This window comes from Erithacus rubecula (genome assembly GCF_903797595.1).
Source record: "Erithacus rubecula genome assembly, chromosome: 19".
Lineage (NCBI taxonomy): Eukaryota > Metazoa > Chordata > Aves > Passeriformes > Muscicapidae > Erithacus > Erithacus rubecula.
The window spans coordinates 61,325-81,450 of NC_136671.1; the positions used below are offsets into that span (position 1 = coordinate 61,325).

Here is a 20,126-nt window from a genome sequence, read left to right on the forward strand (position 1 = left end):
TTCATAGAATCACAGTATCAATTAGGTTGCAAAAGACCTCTGATACCATGGTGTAGTGGGTTGATGTGGCCAGAAATGTGTATGCTATCACCATCTGTTGAAGTTGGGTGGGGCAATGACCCTTATCTCTGTGGCACATATTATCTGCTAATGGGCCATCTTTAAGACTAGGTGGGCCAATCATCCTTATCTTTTCCACAACCCATACTCCCTCCAGGAAGATATCATCTGCTGATGAGACATTAAGTCCCACTGTATGACTTATAAAATTACATCATCCCAATGGGAGATGTTCCAGCCAGGGAGAGGAGCCAAGCCTTTCCTACCCAGATAAAAACTGAGATTTTGGACAGCATGACACCTTCTTTCCACTGGATTCCAGGGGAAAGCCGGACCTTTCCACATCATCCCTGGACTTCAGAGGAAACTGCACCTTCTCCAGGAGCACTGCTCCAGCTGAACCACATCCGCCATTGCAAGAGGACTGTGGCCACCATTGAATGGGACTGCTGCCAGCACCCTGACTGACTGACGGGGTGTCAGGTTGTATTCTGACTCTGTCCATGTTTTTGGGATTGTTCTTTGTAATTTCTGTATTTCTATTTTAATTTTCCCAGTAAAGAACTGTTATTCCTAATTCTCGTATCTTTGCCTGAGAGCCTCTTAATTTCAAAATTATAACAATTTGGAGGGAGAGGGTTTACATTCTCCATTTCTAAGAAAAGCTTCGACCTTTATTGGCAGATACCCGTCCTTCAAACCAGCACACATGGAGACTAGCCTGTGACAAAAAACCACCATGCCAACTGAACCAGAGCACTAAGTGCCAAAGTCCTTCCTTAAACACGTCCAGGAATGGTGACTCCACAACCTTCCTGGGCAGTCCATTCCAATATCTAATGACCCATTCTGTGAAGAAATTAATTCTAATGTCCAACTTAAACCTCTCCTGGTGGACCTTCAGGCTATGTCTTCTCATCCTGTGACTACTTGCCTGGGAACAGAGACCTACCCCTAGCTGGCTACAGCCTCATTTCAGGTAGTTTACCTGAGCTTCCTTCTCTCTAAGCTAAACGAGCCCAGCTCTCGTCATAGGACATACACTCCAGCCCCTTCACCAGCACCATCGCCCTTCTCTGGACTCACTCTTAACACCTCAATGTCTTTCTTGAAATGAGGGGCCCAGAACTGATACTGAGGTGTGACCTCAACAGTGCTGAGTACCAGGTGGGAAGGAAGAATCACTTCCCTGGTCCTACTGACAACACTATTTCTAGCACAGGCCAGAATGCCATTTGCCTTCTTGGGCACATAGCAGGTTCAGTGATCCCTGCATACCCAAGAGCACCAGGCTGGTTTGGTGATGGCAATGTAGGACATTTCAGTTCCAACGGGACCTGTTCTCAGAAACAACATTGTTGTCTCTGGGACAACAATGGGCACTATTTTTCAGTGCCAGATACTAAACTCAATCTTTTAAGTGTCATGATAGACTTATAGACTGCTTCAGGGAAGAAGCATTTCTAAATCCTGCTCTGTGCATCTTCTTGAAAAGCAATGAGAGTGTGTGCTCAAGATCTGCTCTGGCTACAGGACTCAATCTAAAACTGAATTCACCTATGAGGATTGAGGCACACAATAAAATCTGCTGAAGCTTCATTTTATCAAGTCTATCTTGCCAGTCTGTACTTCCTAAAGGAGGAACAGGGAACATGGCAATTCACAGCATTTCAGTCTGCTGCTTTTCTTTGGGGCAGGACCACAGTCACACCGCCCTCTGAGACACTGTACAGGCTGAATGTGGCACCATCCCTTGTGCATCTGACCTGCAGCCACACACTGAGGTGCCTAAAGCAGCTCTGACACAGGGTCAGATGACACATGCCTCCGAGTGATTTATGTAGTTGATTTATGAAACCTACCAGAAGATACAGGTCACATATAAATCACTTACAACTTTGAAGTTCCTTCCTTCACTACAGCATTTTTCCACAAAGGATTAGGGAGGGACATTGCTTTGCGCATTAAATTTCTGGAGATTTAATGCAGTTATAATACAGTTTAATGTTGTATTTATATGCTTGTGTGATTTCTATATGCTAAATATCCCATAATGACAAACTGAGTTTTCCCCGAGAATTACAGGACTTAACAGGAAAGGAAAATTAGATGGGCAAAAGGTATGCCTGGAAGGGTTAAAACCAAACAAACCAGGGCTCCCTTGTACACCCAGATAAATCCCTTTACATTAAAGTGATAGAATAAAAATCTACTTTTTTAACTGCCTTAACAGGAAATGAGCAGAACAAAAACACAACCAAAAGCTCATAGTGTGTTAAAGGTGAGAGAAGAACTGCAGGGTGACAGAGCTCAGCCAGGCTTCTGCTGGAATGGGGACTCCAAGGGTTATCTGCTACTCAGATTAAATGATCCCTGGGAACAATGTGCATTCCTTCCATTGCAAGAACCTAAGTCTGTGTCATCAGTAATTGGTGCAATAATTTAGATCCTGAACAATCCCATAGATCCCACACAAAAGCGATTCCAGGTCACACCAATCAAGGGTTTGGTCTTCCCCATAGCAACAGCTGAATGAGGGCACATGCATATCCTGATGACTCACCTATCCTCGCCATGTGCTCTGCTTTCTTCACCTCTTGCTCTGCACGGGTCTTGAAACGGTTTGAAGTGTATTTGTACATCCTGTGATGATCAAAATTCATAAGTCAGCAAACTCAGCAGTAAGGTCAAACTAAAATTTCATCACTGCATGAGAGAACAAGGAGCCCATATGCTACTCTACTCCACCCAAAATATTCAATAAATGGAGAAGGTTTACATATCATGAACTGGACATACTTGGATGAAGCTAGGCAAAATCTTTTAAAGTCAGAGGTGTCTTAGCAGTAGCTGCAACCACAATACCCTCTCTTCTTCTGCATTAACCAGTGGATGTGAAATATATCCATATTCTTGTAGCAAATCTCAAGAAACAATTTCTTCAGAAGTAGAAAGGAGGAGTGAAAATATGTGGAAAGCTTCTCAAAGCCCTCCCACCACAGCTAAAGAACCTTTCCTGTGAACAGCAGTCCACAGGTACAGTCTGACAGGTTCATCTCACACAGGGCTAGCTCAAAGCAGAGCAACAATTTGATCAGAACGTCAAGTTTCCGGACACTTCTGATGCACAACCTTGTAAATTGTGCTGGCGATGGAGCAGCTTGTTTCACCTTCCCTGTATCCTAACATGCCAAAAACAGATTCAAATTCACTGACTGCTGCAGAGTGAGAGATGGGTGTTTGCAAGACAGAAGCTCACGAATGGGTATCACCTCCAAGCATGTCATGAGGAAAGATGACACCTAGAACAAGTAGATCCTGCTGGAACTCGGATCACCTTAAGACATAAAGTTTTGGACATACTGAGAAGAAAATCCCATTTGCTTGACCAGGAAGGTTCAGCATTTACCTGGCCCAAGCTACTGGCCCAGAAATACAGCCATGCTAAAGAGCTGTGCATTCCCTGCTGTATCAGCTGACCCTAAAGGAGCACCATAAGGGAGGACTCTCCCCCTGTGCACTCACACACAAAGCAGAGCCTGTACAAGTGCAAGGGATTTACACAGAGCACTCAAAGCCTAGTAAATACATGAGGATGGTGAGCTCTGGCTCCAGCTCTGAAGGGAAAGTGAGGGCATAAGCAACCCTTTTCAGCAGGTTCAGGGAGAAAAACGTAAAAAACCCCACACCTATGGCAGTAATAGCAGAGTAACTTCACTTTCAGAATGGACCAATTTACCAGTTTTCTCTTTAGAAAGAGCTACCCAGGGCAGATTTCAGTTCTCCTTAGGAAGAAGACTGAGTTTCCTCAACCTACCCAGGGTACAGTGTGGCACTTATCCCAAGAGCTGTGCTGCCTCTCAGAACCCATACTGAAGGCTTTGATGGCTTGTCCTGATGGCCACACAGCTTCTGGAGCCCAAAGCTGACACTGGGAAGTCCAGTCAGAAGGGAGCAGTCTGGACACTGTTCAGAGAGGCCCAGTAAAGACACAATAAGTGCCAGAAGATTTACACTGTGCTCTACCAGAAGGCCTTGCAGTCTTTACTGCTCTGTTACAGGAATGGGGATTTTAAATGTAAATGTCTTTACAGCATTTGAGAATTTGTACTGGCTTATCACCATAACCAGATCTACAGAGTCTCTCGGATGCAGCACAAGCAGATCTGAGATACACCTGCCACCAGCACTAATCCATCAGCTTGGGGCTCCTTAGAATAGCTAGTGACCCCTTGAAAAAGAAGATACTGAGGTAGATGAACATCTGGGGTGACCTGGGACACCTAATATTGTCACAACACTGGCAGCATCACCCACAATGATGGCATCCTGTCTAAGAGTCTTGCAAGAAGCTTATCTCTGATGAAATAAAAACCTGTGTCCCCCTCTGGTTTCTCTCCCTAGTACTTTTGATGGACTGCAGCAGAAGCAAAACCAGCACAAGGCCCCTTACATGTAAGTAAAACAGTCAAAAATCTGTAAATCCAGAGATTCTCTCCCCAGTAAATCAGGATTTACAGTGGCAAGTTCCCTGCCTTCTGCAGAGAAACAACTGGCCTGGCCAGCATGCGCAGTGGGTGCAACATTCTTTTATTTTGGTCAGGTTTCTGGTACCATTTCACACAGTCTCATGTAAGGAGCTGAGGAAGCCTAAGTTAAAAACCATCCAAGATCTTCAGGCACTGTCAGTGGCATGACACTGGCCTGTGGCTGCTAACAGCACCTGGTAGGCTGAGAGTGAGCCCAAAATGCTATACTAAAAAATCACTACTATTTTATTCAAATAAATTATGCCAGGGTATTTAGAATGCAGACAGTGTGCTCCCAGAGAGAGTCTACTTCAAGCAGACTTAAATACAGGTTTCCCTTTCCTCTCCCAATCCAGTGACCTTTTCCCATCTCTGTGCAGCCAACTGACAGCACACCCCAGATCACTGTCACATTTTTTGTTTAAGGAAACTTAAAAGGAATATAAGGAAAACTTTTTCTCAATCTCTATTCAAACCTAGATTAACTACATATAAAAGCAACTGTTTCTAAGGGCTTAGTCTAGTTTCTTTTGGGAAGTAATCCTACACCCACCATATGTATTTCCTTCTGCTCAAAAAATAACAGTTACCCAACAGTTTTGTGTGAATATGGCAGTTCATACAATCAGGATCTTAATCTCTTTGTGCTGAAAGGGAGCCAAATTGCATCAATGATTCATGCAGCTTTCAAAGGCATTAGGTTTTCCACTACGTATCTCTCTTCCCATGATATCAACAGCACATGCCATTCTCTTATGATGTGATTCTGTGGCTTCAGGGCTAGGGCTAGGAATGGAATTATGCAGGATACACCTGGAGAACAAAATACTACACCTTTTCTATAACTCAAAATGGTCCCAGACATCCACAGATTTTGGATCCAACACTTACCTTGGCTTGTAGAGGCAGCATGAGAGTCGTTTGGTTTGTACTTTGTGTCCATTGATGAAGATCCTCATCCTGGGATCAATATAAAGCACAGCAGCATAGGCACGGAAGGAGCGGCGCTCCGGCTTGCTGCAAGAGAGCCATCTACTTCAGAACATGCCCAAGAGATACCCTCAGCAAAACAGACAGGTGGAAGGAAAGGTCTTTCTATTTGAAATACCATGAAGCTACAAGGCAAAGCTTTTTTTTAAATATTTTTCTATCTGTATCTTCTCCAGACTCTGTTGAACTATACATCATAACTACTGCTACAAGACACTGATACATGTTACTGCAACCCGAAGAGGGAGTTTGAATACATCTGGATAATAATGGCCAAAGCTGTAAACTGGATATTTAACACTAAAAGTGTGCCCACCTACCAGAGCTTTTCTACTCTTGAGTGAATCAGCAGTACGCTGCCACAGAACCTGCACTACTCACTGACACCATGGTACCACAACATCAGAGGGAAGAGGCATTGATCAGTGGCAATCATGCCTGCCTTACAAACAGGCATTAAAAATGCTGAGGTCCCTTGGAGGGACCCAAGGAATTTGCTCAGTATCATCATTCTAATACATAGACCAAGATGCTTTACAGGATCTGAAACTCCCAATGAAAAATTCAAGCACTTCAGGGAAGAAGCATGTAATCTTATCAAAAAAGTAAAGTTTTCTATGTGTACCCATGAATCTCTGGGATTTAATCAAGCTTTTTACTCATTTCAGCTCAGTTTTTCATTTTCAAGCTACAGGTGACCAACTCAGCAAACATTCTGCTCTCTCTAAACAGGGCCCCGTGCTCCTCCAGCTGCCATCTGAGCACATCCTTCTTGCCCCTCTGCAGGGAGGAGTGCTCCCTGCTCCCTGACAGATGTGATGACACACCCCACCTGCCTCCTGTACTATCCACCCAGAGGCTGACCTGTGTAGAATCTCATGCTTTGCCAGAAAATCACAAAACTGAACAGCAGTTTGGGGGCAGCACTGACTCACAACCAGCTCTCATTCTGACAAAAACATCTTTGATAGGTGAAGAAAATGAAGCATATACCATAGGGCTCCTTTTTTATGGTATCTAATGGACACTGAGTCTTCTGCCTTGGCTAAGCTGAGATCAGCCAGCACAGGCGCTCACCCTAAACACAGCCACAATGCCCATGGGCTGATACACACGAACCCCAAACTACTAAGGAACAAACTACGGATCTTCTAAATTCTCTAATTCACTACAAGAAGAGAAGTTTAAAACAACTCCATGCACACAGGATATAGCCAAAACCTACACCAAATTTTATTAGCCTGTTAACACCAGTCACACTTACGTTCCTTCTGGGGGTGTTTCTGCCATCTGAATATCTTGAGGGTCAGAAATCACATCCAGCTCTGGCTCTCCATTATCCATTAGTTTGAGGTTAAAGATGATCACCAGGGTGCCTGAGCAAGTAACAAGTTGACCAGGTGAATCCCAGCCAAACCCCAAATACCTCACTTGTGACCTGCACCATCCACATGTACCTTTCTCACCACGTATCTTATTGAACTGGTCCATCACTTCCCGTTCTGATTTGAAAGGGGAATACTTGTAAATGAGCTCCGTCTCAATAGCAAATTTCTCCATGTTGTCCGTCACAGGTTCACGGCTCCGTGCATTCCAGGTGGGTAAGGGAACAATGACCTGCAAATCCCATTGTATTGAGAGTGACTCAGGCTCTCCCACTCCAGTCAGCCCCTCCTGCAGGTCATGGTCCAGCGACTTACCCCTCCTGACAGACCCCTAAGTCTCCATGAGAGTCCCTTCTAGCTTTTCAGTAGTTTGCATGTCTGTCAAATGCTCACAGACCCTCTTTGCCAGCCTCTGTGTTGCCTTCTTACAATACTGGTCTTAGAGTGAATCATTCCCAAGTCACAGGTACAGAATACTGGCTACTCACACACTCAATGGCTTTTTCCCCCTTCCCATGTAGCAACAACCATAATACGAAAAAGACCACTCTGGCTTACTTTCTCTCTTGAATGCAGATATCCCTCACTCATACTTTTCATGATTTCAGTCTTTGATTTTTCTGCCATTTAGAGCAAAGATATAGATAGAATTATAAACTGCAGTTGCACATCAAGGGACACAAATCCCATTACAGAACTGTGGTCAAGCCAAAAAGTGGCCAGAGCTGCTGTGGGAATTAGAATTACTTTACTGTTCCCAATCTGTTTCAGTCATGGGCTGGCTATCAACATGCACTGCCCCTCCCCAGGTTCTCGGCACAGATTTGTCCCTTCAATCCCTCCTTCACAATGGAAAACTCTTTCTGAGATACCACCCCAGTGCAAATTTAAAACTTTTAATTATTAACTTTGCCTGGAACAACAATGCCTGAGTTATCTATTAAAATACACAAGCTTTTCATAGGTAGAACTACAATGACTTTTTATTAAAAAGCAAAAATATTTCTAAGAAGAGACACACCTGCAGTTAATGACCTGTAGCAACTTTAAACAGCTTTAATTCTCTACACAAAATCAAATCAGAGCGCTAAAATTAAACACATCTCAAACTCAAAATTTGTGGGAAAAGGAAAGTGCAAGATGTGTGGGCATGTTCTGAACTTAGCATAAGCACACCTTTAAGTAACTGAAACAAGCCTTTCAAACTTGCTGTACTCTAGGGAGACTTCTCAATTAGAATTAAAACCAAAAGGAAAAAAATTCTGTTGCCTTTGCAAAAGGCCTACAAGCATAATGCCAAAAGAAAACCACACACTGATCCTACTAGAGTCGTAACTAGCCCTGACACAGACTCTTCTGTGAGAGCTGGGCAAGTTCAAGTGAGGCAGCATTCACTATATTAGTTTATTACAAGTAGCACATGCAAACCTCGTCGATGCCTTCTTCCTCATGGAATGTCCGCGACAAGAGGAGGCAAGTCATAGTGTTATCTTTCTTCGTGAACAAGATAAAATCCTTCCCAATCCGCATAGAACCCCTGTAGAAAGAGGTCAGACCGAGTATTACACCTGATGTACCACACTGTTCAGAACACAGGCCACATTACCGAGCTTTCTTCCCATTATGTTCAGTTATGAGATGCCAAAACCACATTAAGCAGAAAGGCTGAAACAGCAACTACCACTTCTCTCTAAACATTTAATTCCTTTCAGAAGGCATATCAATCTGGGAATTTTCACAATGTTTCAAAAAATTTAACACTATTTACAATTAAAAGGTACACAGCATTGCAGACACATTATGTAGAAAGTTTGAACAAAAATTAAAAAAAAAAAATTTAAAAGACAACTGAGGTGGGATGCAACCATAACCTTCAAATCTCTGAGCAGAAATGTCAGTGAGAAAGCAAGCACATTTCTCATTTCATTGTACTTAGAATCAAGTGCAGCAGTCTGGAGACAGAAAATTAATTTCCTAACCTAACTAAAGCCTTACTGACATTCCAGCTAAAACAACTTAGCAGCTTGCTGTCACAACAAGGGACAGTCCCTTACTCCTCCTCACTCTCCTATCACAAATGGTGTCTTTGCATCTTCTCTATCTTCTCTACCAAGTAATCCTGTTACCAAATTAATCCAAAACACTTTAACAGATAACAATTAATATTGCATCAAAGGAAGTATTAGTGTTATGTCAGCTCATTTCTCTTCAGACTGGCTTAAGTCAATATCACAGTGATACCACAACCTATCTTTCACATGCTGGGGCTTCAGGCAGCATTTTTTCAGATGTAATACAGTACACCTCTTGCTCAAGGTTAAGAAAGGACAGAGATCTATCCTGGAAGCATCCAGTTAGGATCTGGGATCTGTCCTGCACTGCAGCTGAACCGATAGTGTCTCAAGATCCCCTAATCCTGGATTTTTTCCCCCCAGGTTACAGAGTCCCACAGATTTCCCAGGAGGATGCATATAATTAAGCCACATAGGTGAGCACAAAGCAGAACAGCCAGAGTAAGTCACAAACCCCTGTAACATTTACAAAAACACAGAAAACTTCTTCCTCCTTCCTAGCAAATCCATTCCAATCAGTAGGATTCCCTTTCCCCATGGGCTCCCCTGCACTTAATCCCACTCCTTCTCTCATTGCTTCCATCATTCCCCTTCTCCCTGCATTTGTTTGGTTTAAGAACAAAAAGAAAAGGCTTAAGGTCCATATGCCTTACACCAGACAATTTTCCTGTTGGGAGGTTGCAGCACTATTTTGCTCACATTTTACTACCTGAGTGTAACTGATCATTTTGTTTCCAGCTCTTCCATTCTTTTCCCCAAGTTCTGACCTGTATCCTCTGCCTTAGGCAAACATAGTGCCAAACCACTGACATTAGCTGTACGGAGCCTTCCTGGCCACTGGAAAACTAAACCAGATTTTGACAGAGCTTCTGTCTACCAAACCAGGGTATCTTAGAGCTCACCTGCTTGCTTTTTTTTTTTTTTTTTTTTTTCCCTGAAAAAAAGGTTATAACCTCTGAGCAAAAAGTACATCGATCACCTGGACTATGACCTTCCCAACCTCAGGAGGCTGGCTCTTGTTGTACCTACGATTTCAAGCCGTTCCCATACTGCCCAATTTGAGTGGACTCAGGTGATCGCTTGGCTGATTTACCAAACTGGATAACACTGGCCGCTTCATCTGCAACAAGAGACAGGGAACAAAAAAGGCTTATTTTAGTGTACAGACACACACACACACACCCCCTTTTAGATAAACAAGGAAGGTAACTCCTTCACCACTGGAAATAGGCCAGTGAGGAAGGCCAAGCTGAAGTTTCCATCCTGAAGCTGTACCAGAGCCCTGTAAGATACACGCTGCTGGAGGGCACTGATGTTACCAGAAGCTGTGAACAGGTAACATGATGCTGACAAAATGAGTTTTAAATTTCAGTCTAGTTCACTGTCCTGCCTCAACTGCACGAAGATGTTTCTTTTTGCAAAAAAAAAAAAAAAAAAGAAATATCCACAAAAAAGGTCTATTGTGTCCATCACAGCTGTCAATTTCATAAATTAAGACTCTAGGATGCAGGGAGTCTGTTGCACCCCATGTCCCACCAACACCACACACTTGAGAGCCCTGGCACTAGAGCATAAGTAAGGACTATTAAAAAGGTCAAGAATTCAGAATAAACACTGCTATTTCTTCACAGTGCTGAACTGAACATTCTGGTTAATTAAAGCACTAGTAGGACACAAGCTAACTTTGGCAGCAGATAGCTGTAGCCCTGGCAGCAGGACAGCTGGGGAGAAAGTCAACACAAGCAGGTCCTACAGCAATTAGCAGAGGATTTCATTAGCACAAGACACAATGGCTTTACAACTGAGAGGGTCTGCGTTTTTTAGTTTCAGTCTTTCTATTGTTCAAGGGATAATGCCTTTTAACATAATCCTAGGACAGAATGATTCCTTTCCCTTCCCCCAAGAGATAATAATCATTTTACCTGAGAGTTTACTGGGAAAAATAAAGTTTAATTCCAGAGACAAGGAACACAAAGTGCCTTACTGTGAGGGCTAAAAACAAATGCATGCACAAGCTGTAAGGGAGCACAAGTCATCACTCAACCCCCCAGGCAACTACGGGGAGTCTGAGCCCACAGACAAGCTAGATTTCAGCAGGAGACTCACACAGGCTTATCAGCATTGACCAGGTTTACAGTAAAATATTCAGTACTAACACCATTAGGTGGACATGACATCACTGAGCTGGTGTCAGAATCCCATTTTCAGTTGAAATTATATTCAGATTTAAAGACACAAATATAGGAGAACAATGATGCAAACACTTTGCTTCCTCAACTGCAGTTGTTCTTAATGGAGCTCCACAGCAATTCCAGAAGCAGCTTTGGACTGAATAAGGGTACCGTGCCTTCCCTTCATCCTACTATAGTATCTTCTAGCCAAAGAAAGAAAACACTGGAATGTCTTATATTTCAGATCTGGGTAAGGATGTCAGTGATGATGATGATATTATTACTCTAACTACTAAAACTGCGTTATTTTTAAAGCCTGGTAAGGAAAGCAGATATGGGATATTCCAAAAAGAGAAGAAGGATTGAGACCTTTTTACTCCACAAACATTTTTCAGTAACTATTTTTAATAAACTTTTAGGAAGCCTAAAAAGGGTAAAGAGTAATTATCCAAAGCATTTCCCCTCTCAGGAAAGGTGACCAGATGGTTTATCACTCAATGCCGGATGTCTGAAATCACCCTATTATTATTCTTCTTTTAGGGCAGAGGGTTGAAAGTGATGCTGAGCAGAAGGGACTGTGAGGTAGTACCTCTCTCCAGGCTGTCATTAGGAGAGATTTAATACATATATCCTCCTAAAAAAATCGAGATACCATTTTTTTTTCCAGCTCTTTATAGGCTCTGGAGGGTGTTTCATTTAAGGCTATTTTAGTCACACTATTTTTGTTTTGTTGTGTCTAAGAGCTACTAGATTTAAAAAACAGTCAAACTCCCCAGCAAGAAAAATGGGGGAGAGAGAGATCTATGCAAAACAAAGAAGACAAAAAACAGCTGAAGAAATTCACTCAAGATGATCAAGACAGCAGGTTGATCTTCAAAGCCCAAGAAATCAAGGGCACATATAAAAACATTCATAATAAGAAACACTGGATGCCTGGTATGAAGGAACTGGTGGATGGAGCTGTTCAGTTTCTGAATGTTCCTGAAGTCAGACCTCACTTCACTCATTAAGCAGAGTCCTCTTTTATCTCAAAGCTCTTCAGCTGAGAATGCACTAAAGAAAGTTCCAATCTGAGCAGAGAAAACTACACTTCCTGCCTTCTCCACAAATTCATCTGCTATATTCACATTAGGTGGAGTATTTGCAGCGGACTCAAAGCATCCTCAAAAGATGGATGCTAAAGCTAAAGAATTTAATTCACTACCTGGGGGAAACAAGCCTAAACCCAAGGTGAACTTTCCCGAGGATAGGAGAACAAGGGAGAAGCTGTGAGGTTCTTTGTCACTCTAAGAAACACGGGACACCAACCCGCACTGGGTGATGGCTGAAAACAGACTGTGACTGACAAATCACTTTGATACATGCTCCTGTAATTAATTTTTAAAATCTGTTAACTTTAGAGGAAATATCAATGTTTAGGTTAAAGATGTAACCTTAAACAAGGTTAGAGACATTGTCTCCTGAGAATTGTGCAGACTGCTCCCCTGAAAGTTGCCCCCAAGAGTCACTGTGCACACACACAAGTGTGCACACACTCTAAAGTAAGAGTTGGAGTGTTCCTCACCACTGTGAACCTTGGATAAACAGTATTTTTAAAATACAAGCTTGAATACAGCAACCAAGACACTACTACTTAACTGCTTCCATTAAAACAAAAGCTGTTTTAAACTTCCAAACTTCAAAAATACAGTTGAAAAACACAAGACCTGATATATTTGCTTCAATCTCTCAAAAAGCAATGGAACAATCCCTCTCAAAAAGTATTAGAAGCCAGACAAGGCAGATGACTGGATTAAGTCTGCAGAAATTTACAGAGGCAAGTCACACCTGACTGATTTGGTCACCTTCTACAAGGCAGCACTTTCTGTCCATATGGAGAGCAGTAGGTGCTGTTTGGCTGGACTTCAACAAAGTGCTGGACACCATTTACCACAGTCTGCTCCTGGAGAAACTGGGGAGACAGAGACCAGGCAAGTGGTATGCAAAACAAGTAGGGAGCTGGCTCATGGGTCATGTCCAGAAGTGATCATCAATGGTTTTCACTCCTGCTGGCAGCCCATCACAAGCAGAGATCCTGGGTATTGATGTTGATATCAATATCAACATCTCCATACAGGATCTGAATACTGGGATACTTTTGCCCTCTCACCAGCTTTGCTGATGGGGGTAAATTTGGCATGTAAAAAATGCTTTCTTAGACACCTGGACAGTTTGGAATAGTGGGTAAGCAACATTGTATCTGAAGTTCAAGGGAAGTGTAAAGTCCTGCACCTGGAATTAAATAACCCAAGAGCCCAGCACAAAATGGAATCTGCAGGTTGGGAGGAACAGCCTTGCTGGAAGGGTCCTGGTGGACAGCAAACTGAGTATCATCTAGCAGTGTGCCACAGTAGCAGCTGAACCAAACAGGATCCTGGACTGTATCCACAGGGACATTGCCAAAGAGATGGAAATACAATTATCCCAGTCAACTTCATGTTTGCCAGGTCCCACCCACAGTACTGTGTCCAGCTCTGTGTCCTCAATTCAGAAAAGATGCAGACAGACTGAACAGGATGCAAAGGAGATGATTAGAGGGCTGCAGAATCTGCGTTAAGAGAACGGTCTCCTTCCTTGAGAAGAGGGTCCAGGGGGAATCTCATTATAGTATTACAGTACTTGAAGGGTAGCTACAAAGAGGATAGAGACCCTCCTTTCCTTAGGAGCCACATGAAAAAGAGGAAATAGATACAAGTTGCACTGGGAGAGGTTTCTTCTTAAAATAAGTAAGAAACTTTTTAGAGATCAATCAGTCATTTAATCAATCACTGAAACAACCTCCTCAAGTATGTCGTGGAGTCCCAAACACTGGAGAGACAGGGTGCTAAATCATCTCTTCCCTTTCCCATGAAAGGCTGGAACAAATGATCTTTGAGGCACTTTCCATCCTGAGCACTTCTATAATGAAATGCCAGGTAAAGTCTTATTTTCTTCAATTGCTTAAGAATAAAACTAGAGCTACTTCCCAAACTAGTTGTTACACCTTCTTAACCTACAAGTTGATCTACTGAATCACTCAACCTGCATTTTGATTCATTAAATTCACGTAGCACTTTCAGAGCCAGGCATTAGGTAAAATTTCAAGCCAGAGTAGTGATTTCATTGATAGTATGAGAAATCTGATATGCCACATGAGATCTATTGCTTGGTTTTCTATGGACTCCTACGTAGCTCCTTACAAAAAAGCTGAACTTTCAGGCCAGTGCTATTATTCTCTGTATTGAGGACAGAGGGTATTTACTGGACAATAATGTATTTTCTAATATTGGAAACTAGGAAAAGGCTCTTCACCAAAAGGATCGTCAAGCACTGCAACAGGGCAGTGGTCATGACCTCAAGCCTGACAGAGCTCCAGGAGCATTTGGACAACTCCCTCAGGGACAGGGTGGGATTTTGAAGTGTCCTGTGCAGGGCAAGGAGCCAGACTCCATAATGCTGGTGGGTCCTTTCCAACTCAGAAGATTCTATGATTCTGATACCTCTCTACAGGACATGATGGTTCTTTTGAAAAGAGCTGTCCTGTGACATCACTGAATCCTCAGACCTCATGATAACTCATGACTACAGAGATGTTTGCAGCTTGAGTACAAATGTATTTTGATCTTGAGACCACACAGCCCCGAGTGATCATTAAGAGAGCCAATGCAGTGAGTACTGAATGCAACTGCAGTGGAAATCACTCAACAAACACCCCTAATTTTTAGAAATGAGGAGCTGTCATTTGGCTTGCTAATCAGAAGCCATCAGACAGAGCACTCAAATATGAACAACTGCCTTACTGTACCCTTCTATTTTCAGAGCCTGCCAGACAAATCTAGAATTGTCCCAAGACAGAACAAAACCAAAGAGAATGGCAATAAGACAGAGTCACATACACAATGCGTTACTGGAACAGTTAACTTCATCCAGCCTTACAATCCTTTCAGTTGACTTGGGAAGATCCATGGTAGCATGGGCTTTAACAGCACTACAGCAAGTCATGGTTTATGTACATGTCAGGTTTATGTACAATGAAAACAATTTTTAATTAAAAGTTATCATGTACAAAAATAAAACACTCCCAAGATCCATGATCTCTGTTGAAGGGAGAAAAGTCCAATAAAGATTTTCTGCTGACATATCTTAAAGTCAGATAGAAGATATTAGGATATCTTTAACACTGGCAGACCCTGCATTACAAGAAATTAAGCTCAGATCCCTACAACCAGGGATAGAACCACAGTCCCATGCAGGGACCTTGAATGCTTAGTTGCTTCTGTCCATGCTAACAGGCAAATAGTGTAGCACACAGAGCTTCTACCTGGCTGCCCTTGGTCAAGACAGTCAAGGAAATAAACTACATGGTATTTGCCATATAAAATGCAGAGTGCTGTGAAATACCCCTGCAATGCACAGTATTTGCCCATCTTCTTTACTAGGCATTTTAGGCTATCAGGATAAAATTCAACATTTAGCCAAAAGATTAGTCAAAAGAAGCTGTCCTGGGTAACCCAAAGATTATTGCATTCCATATCCATTTGTGTCCAAAACTGATAGTCTCTTTTAAGACTTGGCAGTGCAGAGCCACAGGGTTGGGGGTGGGGGCAGGCGAGTGTCAAACTCTAAAGTCGAAGCACTCAGGTAGAGCTTCCTCTCTCCTGTCACAGCTTTTGCTCAAGGCAGAGGGTCTGCTTTGGGGTTTTTTTCCTGTTTCTCCCTGACCTACAGAGGGGGTTGTTTCAAGTAGGGTTTCTGTGCTCACAACAGTAGAAGCTGTTGCTATAAAATGAGAAGCTTCATTTCACAATCAAAAACTGTTCCAGAGTGAATTTTGCAATCTGGCTGCAGCTGTAGCATGGTGCTGAGATGAGTGAAGAAAGGAGTGAAGAGGCCCCACCAGCAGCACCTGGCCGATATGAGAAGGCACAGAGTCTGAGCCACCTCAGCTGGCTGCCTTGCCATCCTCCGCCAAGAGGAAAGTGAAGCCCTTCCACAAGTTGCAGTCCTTGACCAAGTACCAGCTGCCAGAGTGTGTCAGCCACATACACCAATGGAGCTGCTGCTATCAGAGAGTTAAGAGGGTGGACTGCTGCCATTTTCCCTTATCTCCCCACACACAGTTGACCATGGCAAGCACCATCTTGGGGAAAGGGATCACTGCCATTTTGAGTTTCTCTTTGCACCCAGGGAGCCCATGAAATTAAGCAATTTTGTATCTAGTGACTATTTACTGTTATTTTGTGCCTGTTGCTGTTTTGCTTGTTACTAAACTGATATTTTTTCACTTATATTTACACATATTCATTTCCTGTGGAAAGGGATTGGTTAAAACTAAGGGGACAAAATTTATTTCAGAGCATCCCCCTCAAATGATCTTAAACCAGGACAATAGCCAATACTTAAATCCCATTTTGTCACAAAAACAGCAATACAAAAGTAATAACACTATAAAAGCTTCCAGGAAATTCTGCGGCATTAAAACATGCATCTGGCACCTTCCAGAGAAACACACAGTTTTCAACACAAGCAGAGAAGGTTATATTTCTTCTCCCGGATCCTAAAGATTATGAGAAGGCCACACCTCAACCTCAGAGCTTTTTTTTTTTTTTTTTTTTATGGATGAGGCTTTATTGTTTCCTTCAGTTACATTGGTGGCAGAAAAGCATTCTTGGGAGACCTCTGTAGCATCCTTAATTGCATTCCAAAGAATATAAAGAAGGTACCTAGAGTTCAAATCAAATTGCCTTATGGAAATCACAAATCTGTGTATCAAAACACAAATTAAATTGAATTAAATGCTTCTTATCTGTACTGTGTTGGACTGGAATAGAGTTCAATCTCTCCATGCTAACTTGCACGGGATTGTGTTTTAGAGAAGAGTGTTGCTATTATAGGGGTATTTTCATTAGTGCTGAGCACAGCTTACACAGCATCAAGATCTTTTCTGCTCCTCAAACTTTACTACCAGCAAGCAGGCTGCACAAGGAGTTGGGAGGGGACAAGTGTGGAATGGCTGATCCCAACTGACCCAAGAGATTCCAGACAATATCATAAAATCTCCAAATGGTCTGGATCAGAAGGGGCCATCTCATTCCATTCCCTGCCACAGGCAGGGATGCCTTCCCCTAGAGCAGGTTGCTCCAAGCCTCATGCAACTTGGTGTAGTGCTCCCCAGATAAAGCTGGGAAAGTAGGAGGAAGAGGGACACATGTGGCCTTACAGTATTCGCCTTCTCGAGTCACCATTTCACGTGATGGAGGCCTGATGTCCTGGGGATGCCTGAAAATTTGCCTGCCCATAGGAAGTAGGGAATGAATTCCTTGGTTTGCTGTGCTGGTGCACGACTTCTGTTTTCCCTTTTGAACTGGTTTTATCTCAACCCATCGGTTCTCTCACTTTTTACCCTTCTGATTCTCTCCACCATCCCAGTGGAGGAGGAATAAGCAGCTGTGTGGGGCTGAGTTGTCAGCTAGGATTAAACTATGAAAATGTCACAAGAGGAACTTAAAAATACTGAGGAATACTGAGTGCAAAAATATTAGTTGTTGTTTATTTATCCATTTCCTTTGTCTTCTCCAAATTCACCTCCCAATTTCACACAATTTTTCTGCCCTGTACAGAGCTACTCACAGGATGATTTATCAGTCCTCGAGACTCAAAGGTGGATTGACAGTGCTGCTCATTGATGCTATATATAAAGCAGAAAAACTTTTCGCATTCTTCTGCTAGATACAACACTAATTTATATCAATACTTACAAGGCAGAAATACATCTGTTATATTCTTCTCATATTACTAAGATTTTATATTGTTCAGCATTGATTTCAGACACAATGTCCATGATGAAACAATGGTAAACTGTTTTCAAAGCAGAGCCTTTAGTTTCAGTCATGGCACAACTTCTGATTAGAGCTGAGATACATTGATCACCTGTCAGCCAGATGGGGAAAAGGCTTATGCCATCAAACATTGTACTTATTCCCCTTCTTGCTCCACTCTTTTCCTTCCAACCCTAGGACCAACTTCTCTGTACTGGGAAACTTCAGGCCAGGCTGACCCAACTGTATAATGCAGCAAAACAATTTTCTTTTGACCAGATTAGTTTTCTGCAATAGAAGAGGTAAATGCTTTAATATGTAATACATTGTGAAAGAGCCAGTGGAGAGGCAGGAACATGTATATAGGCATGGAACATGTTCCATTTTCAATGGAACTAAGCTGCTAATTCAACTTAAACCATAACATGAAACCCCAGCTTGCAAATGCAAGTGTAACTTTCTGTCACTTACTTGAATCCATTCCAGTTCCATCATCCAAAAAACATAGCATGAATCCACCTTGCAGGTCCTCTCGTCGCTCTGTAACAGATGAGTTATTCATTGCTCCCATAAGCAAAAGTTGCATAAAACGGGATTGATCATTGTTAACAACAAAAGTAACACAACAAATTTTACACCTGCAATATGCCTAAGCTGTAAGAAAGACCACTAGACTTTTGTTACAGAATGACTAAGACCTTCTGCGCTACAAAACTATATTGTGTCAGTGGAATTTTTTAGCATCTATTACAAACAGCAACTCGGTTCACCTGACCCAGGTGAAGGCTCACTTAATTGCATTCCCAAGATGTTTGTAAAGACAACAGGTACTATGGCACAGGAGAAATGGTAGAACAATAGAATTATTCAGGTTGGAAACAACCCTTAAGATCATGAAGTGCAACCACAAACATAACACAACTGAGTTCATTAAACTATGTCCCTAAACACCAGATGTACACATTTTTTAAATAGAGGTAGATAGTGACTCCCCCACTGCCCTGGGCAGCCTGTTCTAGTGTCTGACTACAACTTCCAGTAAAGAAATTTTCCCTAATACTCAATCTAAACTTCTCCTGACACAACTTGAGGCTGTTTTCTCTTGTTCCTGTCACTTGTTACCCAGGAGAAAAGCTCAACCCCCACCTGGCTGCATCCTTCTGTCAGGGAGTTGTCAGAGCAGTAAGGCCCCCCTCAAGCCTCCTTTTCTCCAGGTTGACCCCCGCCTAGCTTCCTTAGCCACTTCTCATCAGACTTGTGCTTCAGCCCCTTCTTCACCTCCGTTGCCCTTTTCTGGACATGCTCCAGCCCCTCAATGTTTTCCTTGTCTGGAGAGGCCCAGTACTGACTCAAGGACTGGGCATAAGCACCTTCACTCTTATTCTGTGTCAAGGACAACATACACTTGCAGCCTAAATCCAAGTTGACTACTGACTTAACTGCTGACATGCTAGGAAGTGACTTACCAGTATAAATGTCTATTCTCGTGGCATCTGCATCTCTACAAAGAAATAAAATCACAACTGTTATTCAAGTGTCAGAGTCATCACTGAAAGAAAACATTGTCCTACTTTTTTGCTATTTGAACCTATACTCCAGCATAAGACATTGCTGGCACATGAACAGTTCTGGTGACAGGAAGCATCACTGGCATTCTAACAAAAGTAATTCTGGGACTGGGAATCAAATGAGCACACACTTCTGAGCTCCCTCCTGTACAAAACAAACAATACCTACAGTTTTTCTGTCAAGTTGTGTACAAAAGGTTTAGCAACTCCACATAAATCTTCATCCCAATATATTTGTTACAGGAAACTGTCATTACAAGATCACTGAAGTGAGGCCCTTCACACACCGCATCCTCCTCTGTGTTTGAAGATACAGCATGTACAGCACTCTAGCCCTCTTCTCAGACCACCCTTGGTTTCCTGACTAGAGGCTGGATCCCTAGTGCTGTAACAAAACACCTCTTGACAAACGCCACAGCCACTTTGTTTCAATTTTATACCTTCAGCCCAGCCCAGCTACCTCCTTACCAAAAGACAACCTCCCTATAGCCAAAAGGGAACCAAGACATGAAGGA

The 20,126-nt window shown here is 42.6% G+C and overlaps 1 protein-coding gene across 4 annotated transcripts in view; it reads right to left on the reverse strand.

The window, feature by feature from the left end:
- The window catches only part of MORC2 (MORC family CW-type zinc finger 2), a 76,204-nt gene that overhangs the window by 22,416 nt on the left and 33,662 nt on the right, over positions 1–20,126 (reverse strand). For 2 of the 4 annotated variants that reach the window (XM_079322165.1, XM_079322163.1), the window contains exons 3-10: positions 19,510–19,544; positions 18,515–18,583; positions 10,066–10,156; positions 8,393–8,501; positions 7,037–7,196; positions 6,844–6,955; positions 5,481–5,606; positions 2,624–2,703 (exon numbers count right to left, since the gene is read on the reverse strand). In XM_079322165.1, the coding sequence (XP_079178291.1) occupies positions 2,624–2,703; positions 5,481–5,606; positions 6,844–6,955; positions 7,037–7,196; positions 8,393–8,501; positions 10,066–10,156; positions 18,515–18,583; positions 19,510–19,544 (782 nt within the window). Of the gene's footprint in view, positions 1–2,623; positions 2,704–5,480; positions 5,607–6,843; positions 6,956–7,036; positions 7,197–8,392; positions 8,502–10,061; positions 10,157–18,514; positions 18,584–19,509; positions 19,545–20,126 lie in introns of those variants that run through there. The other 2 variants (XM_079322164.1, XM_079322166.1) reach the window with 2 other exon arrangements.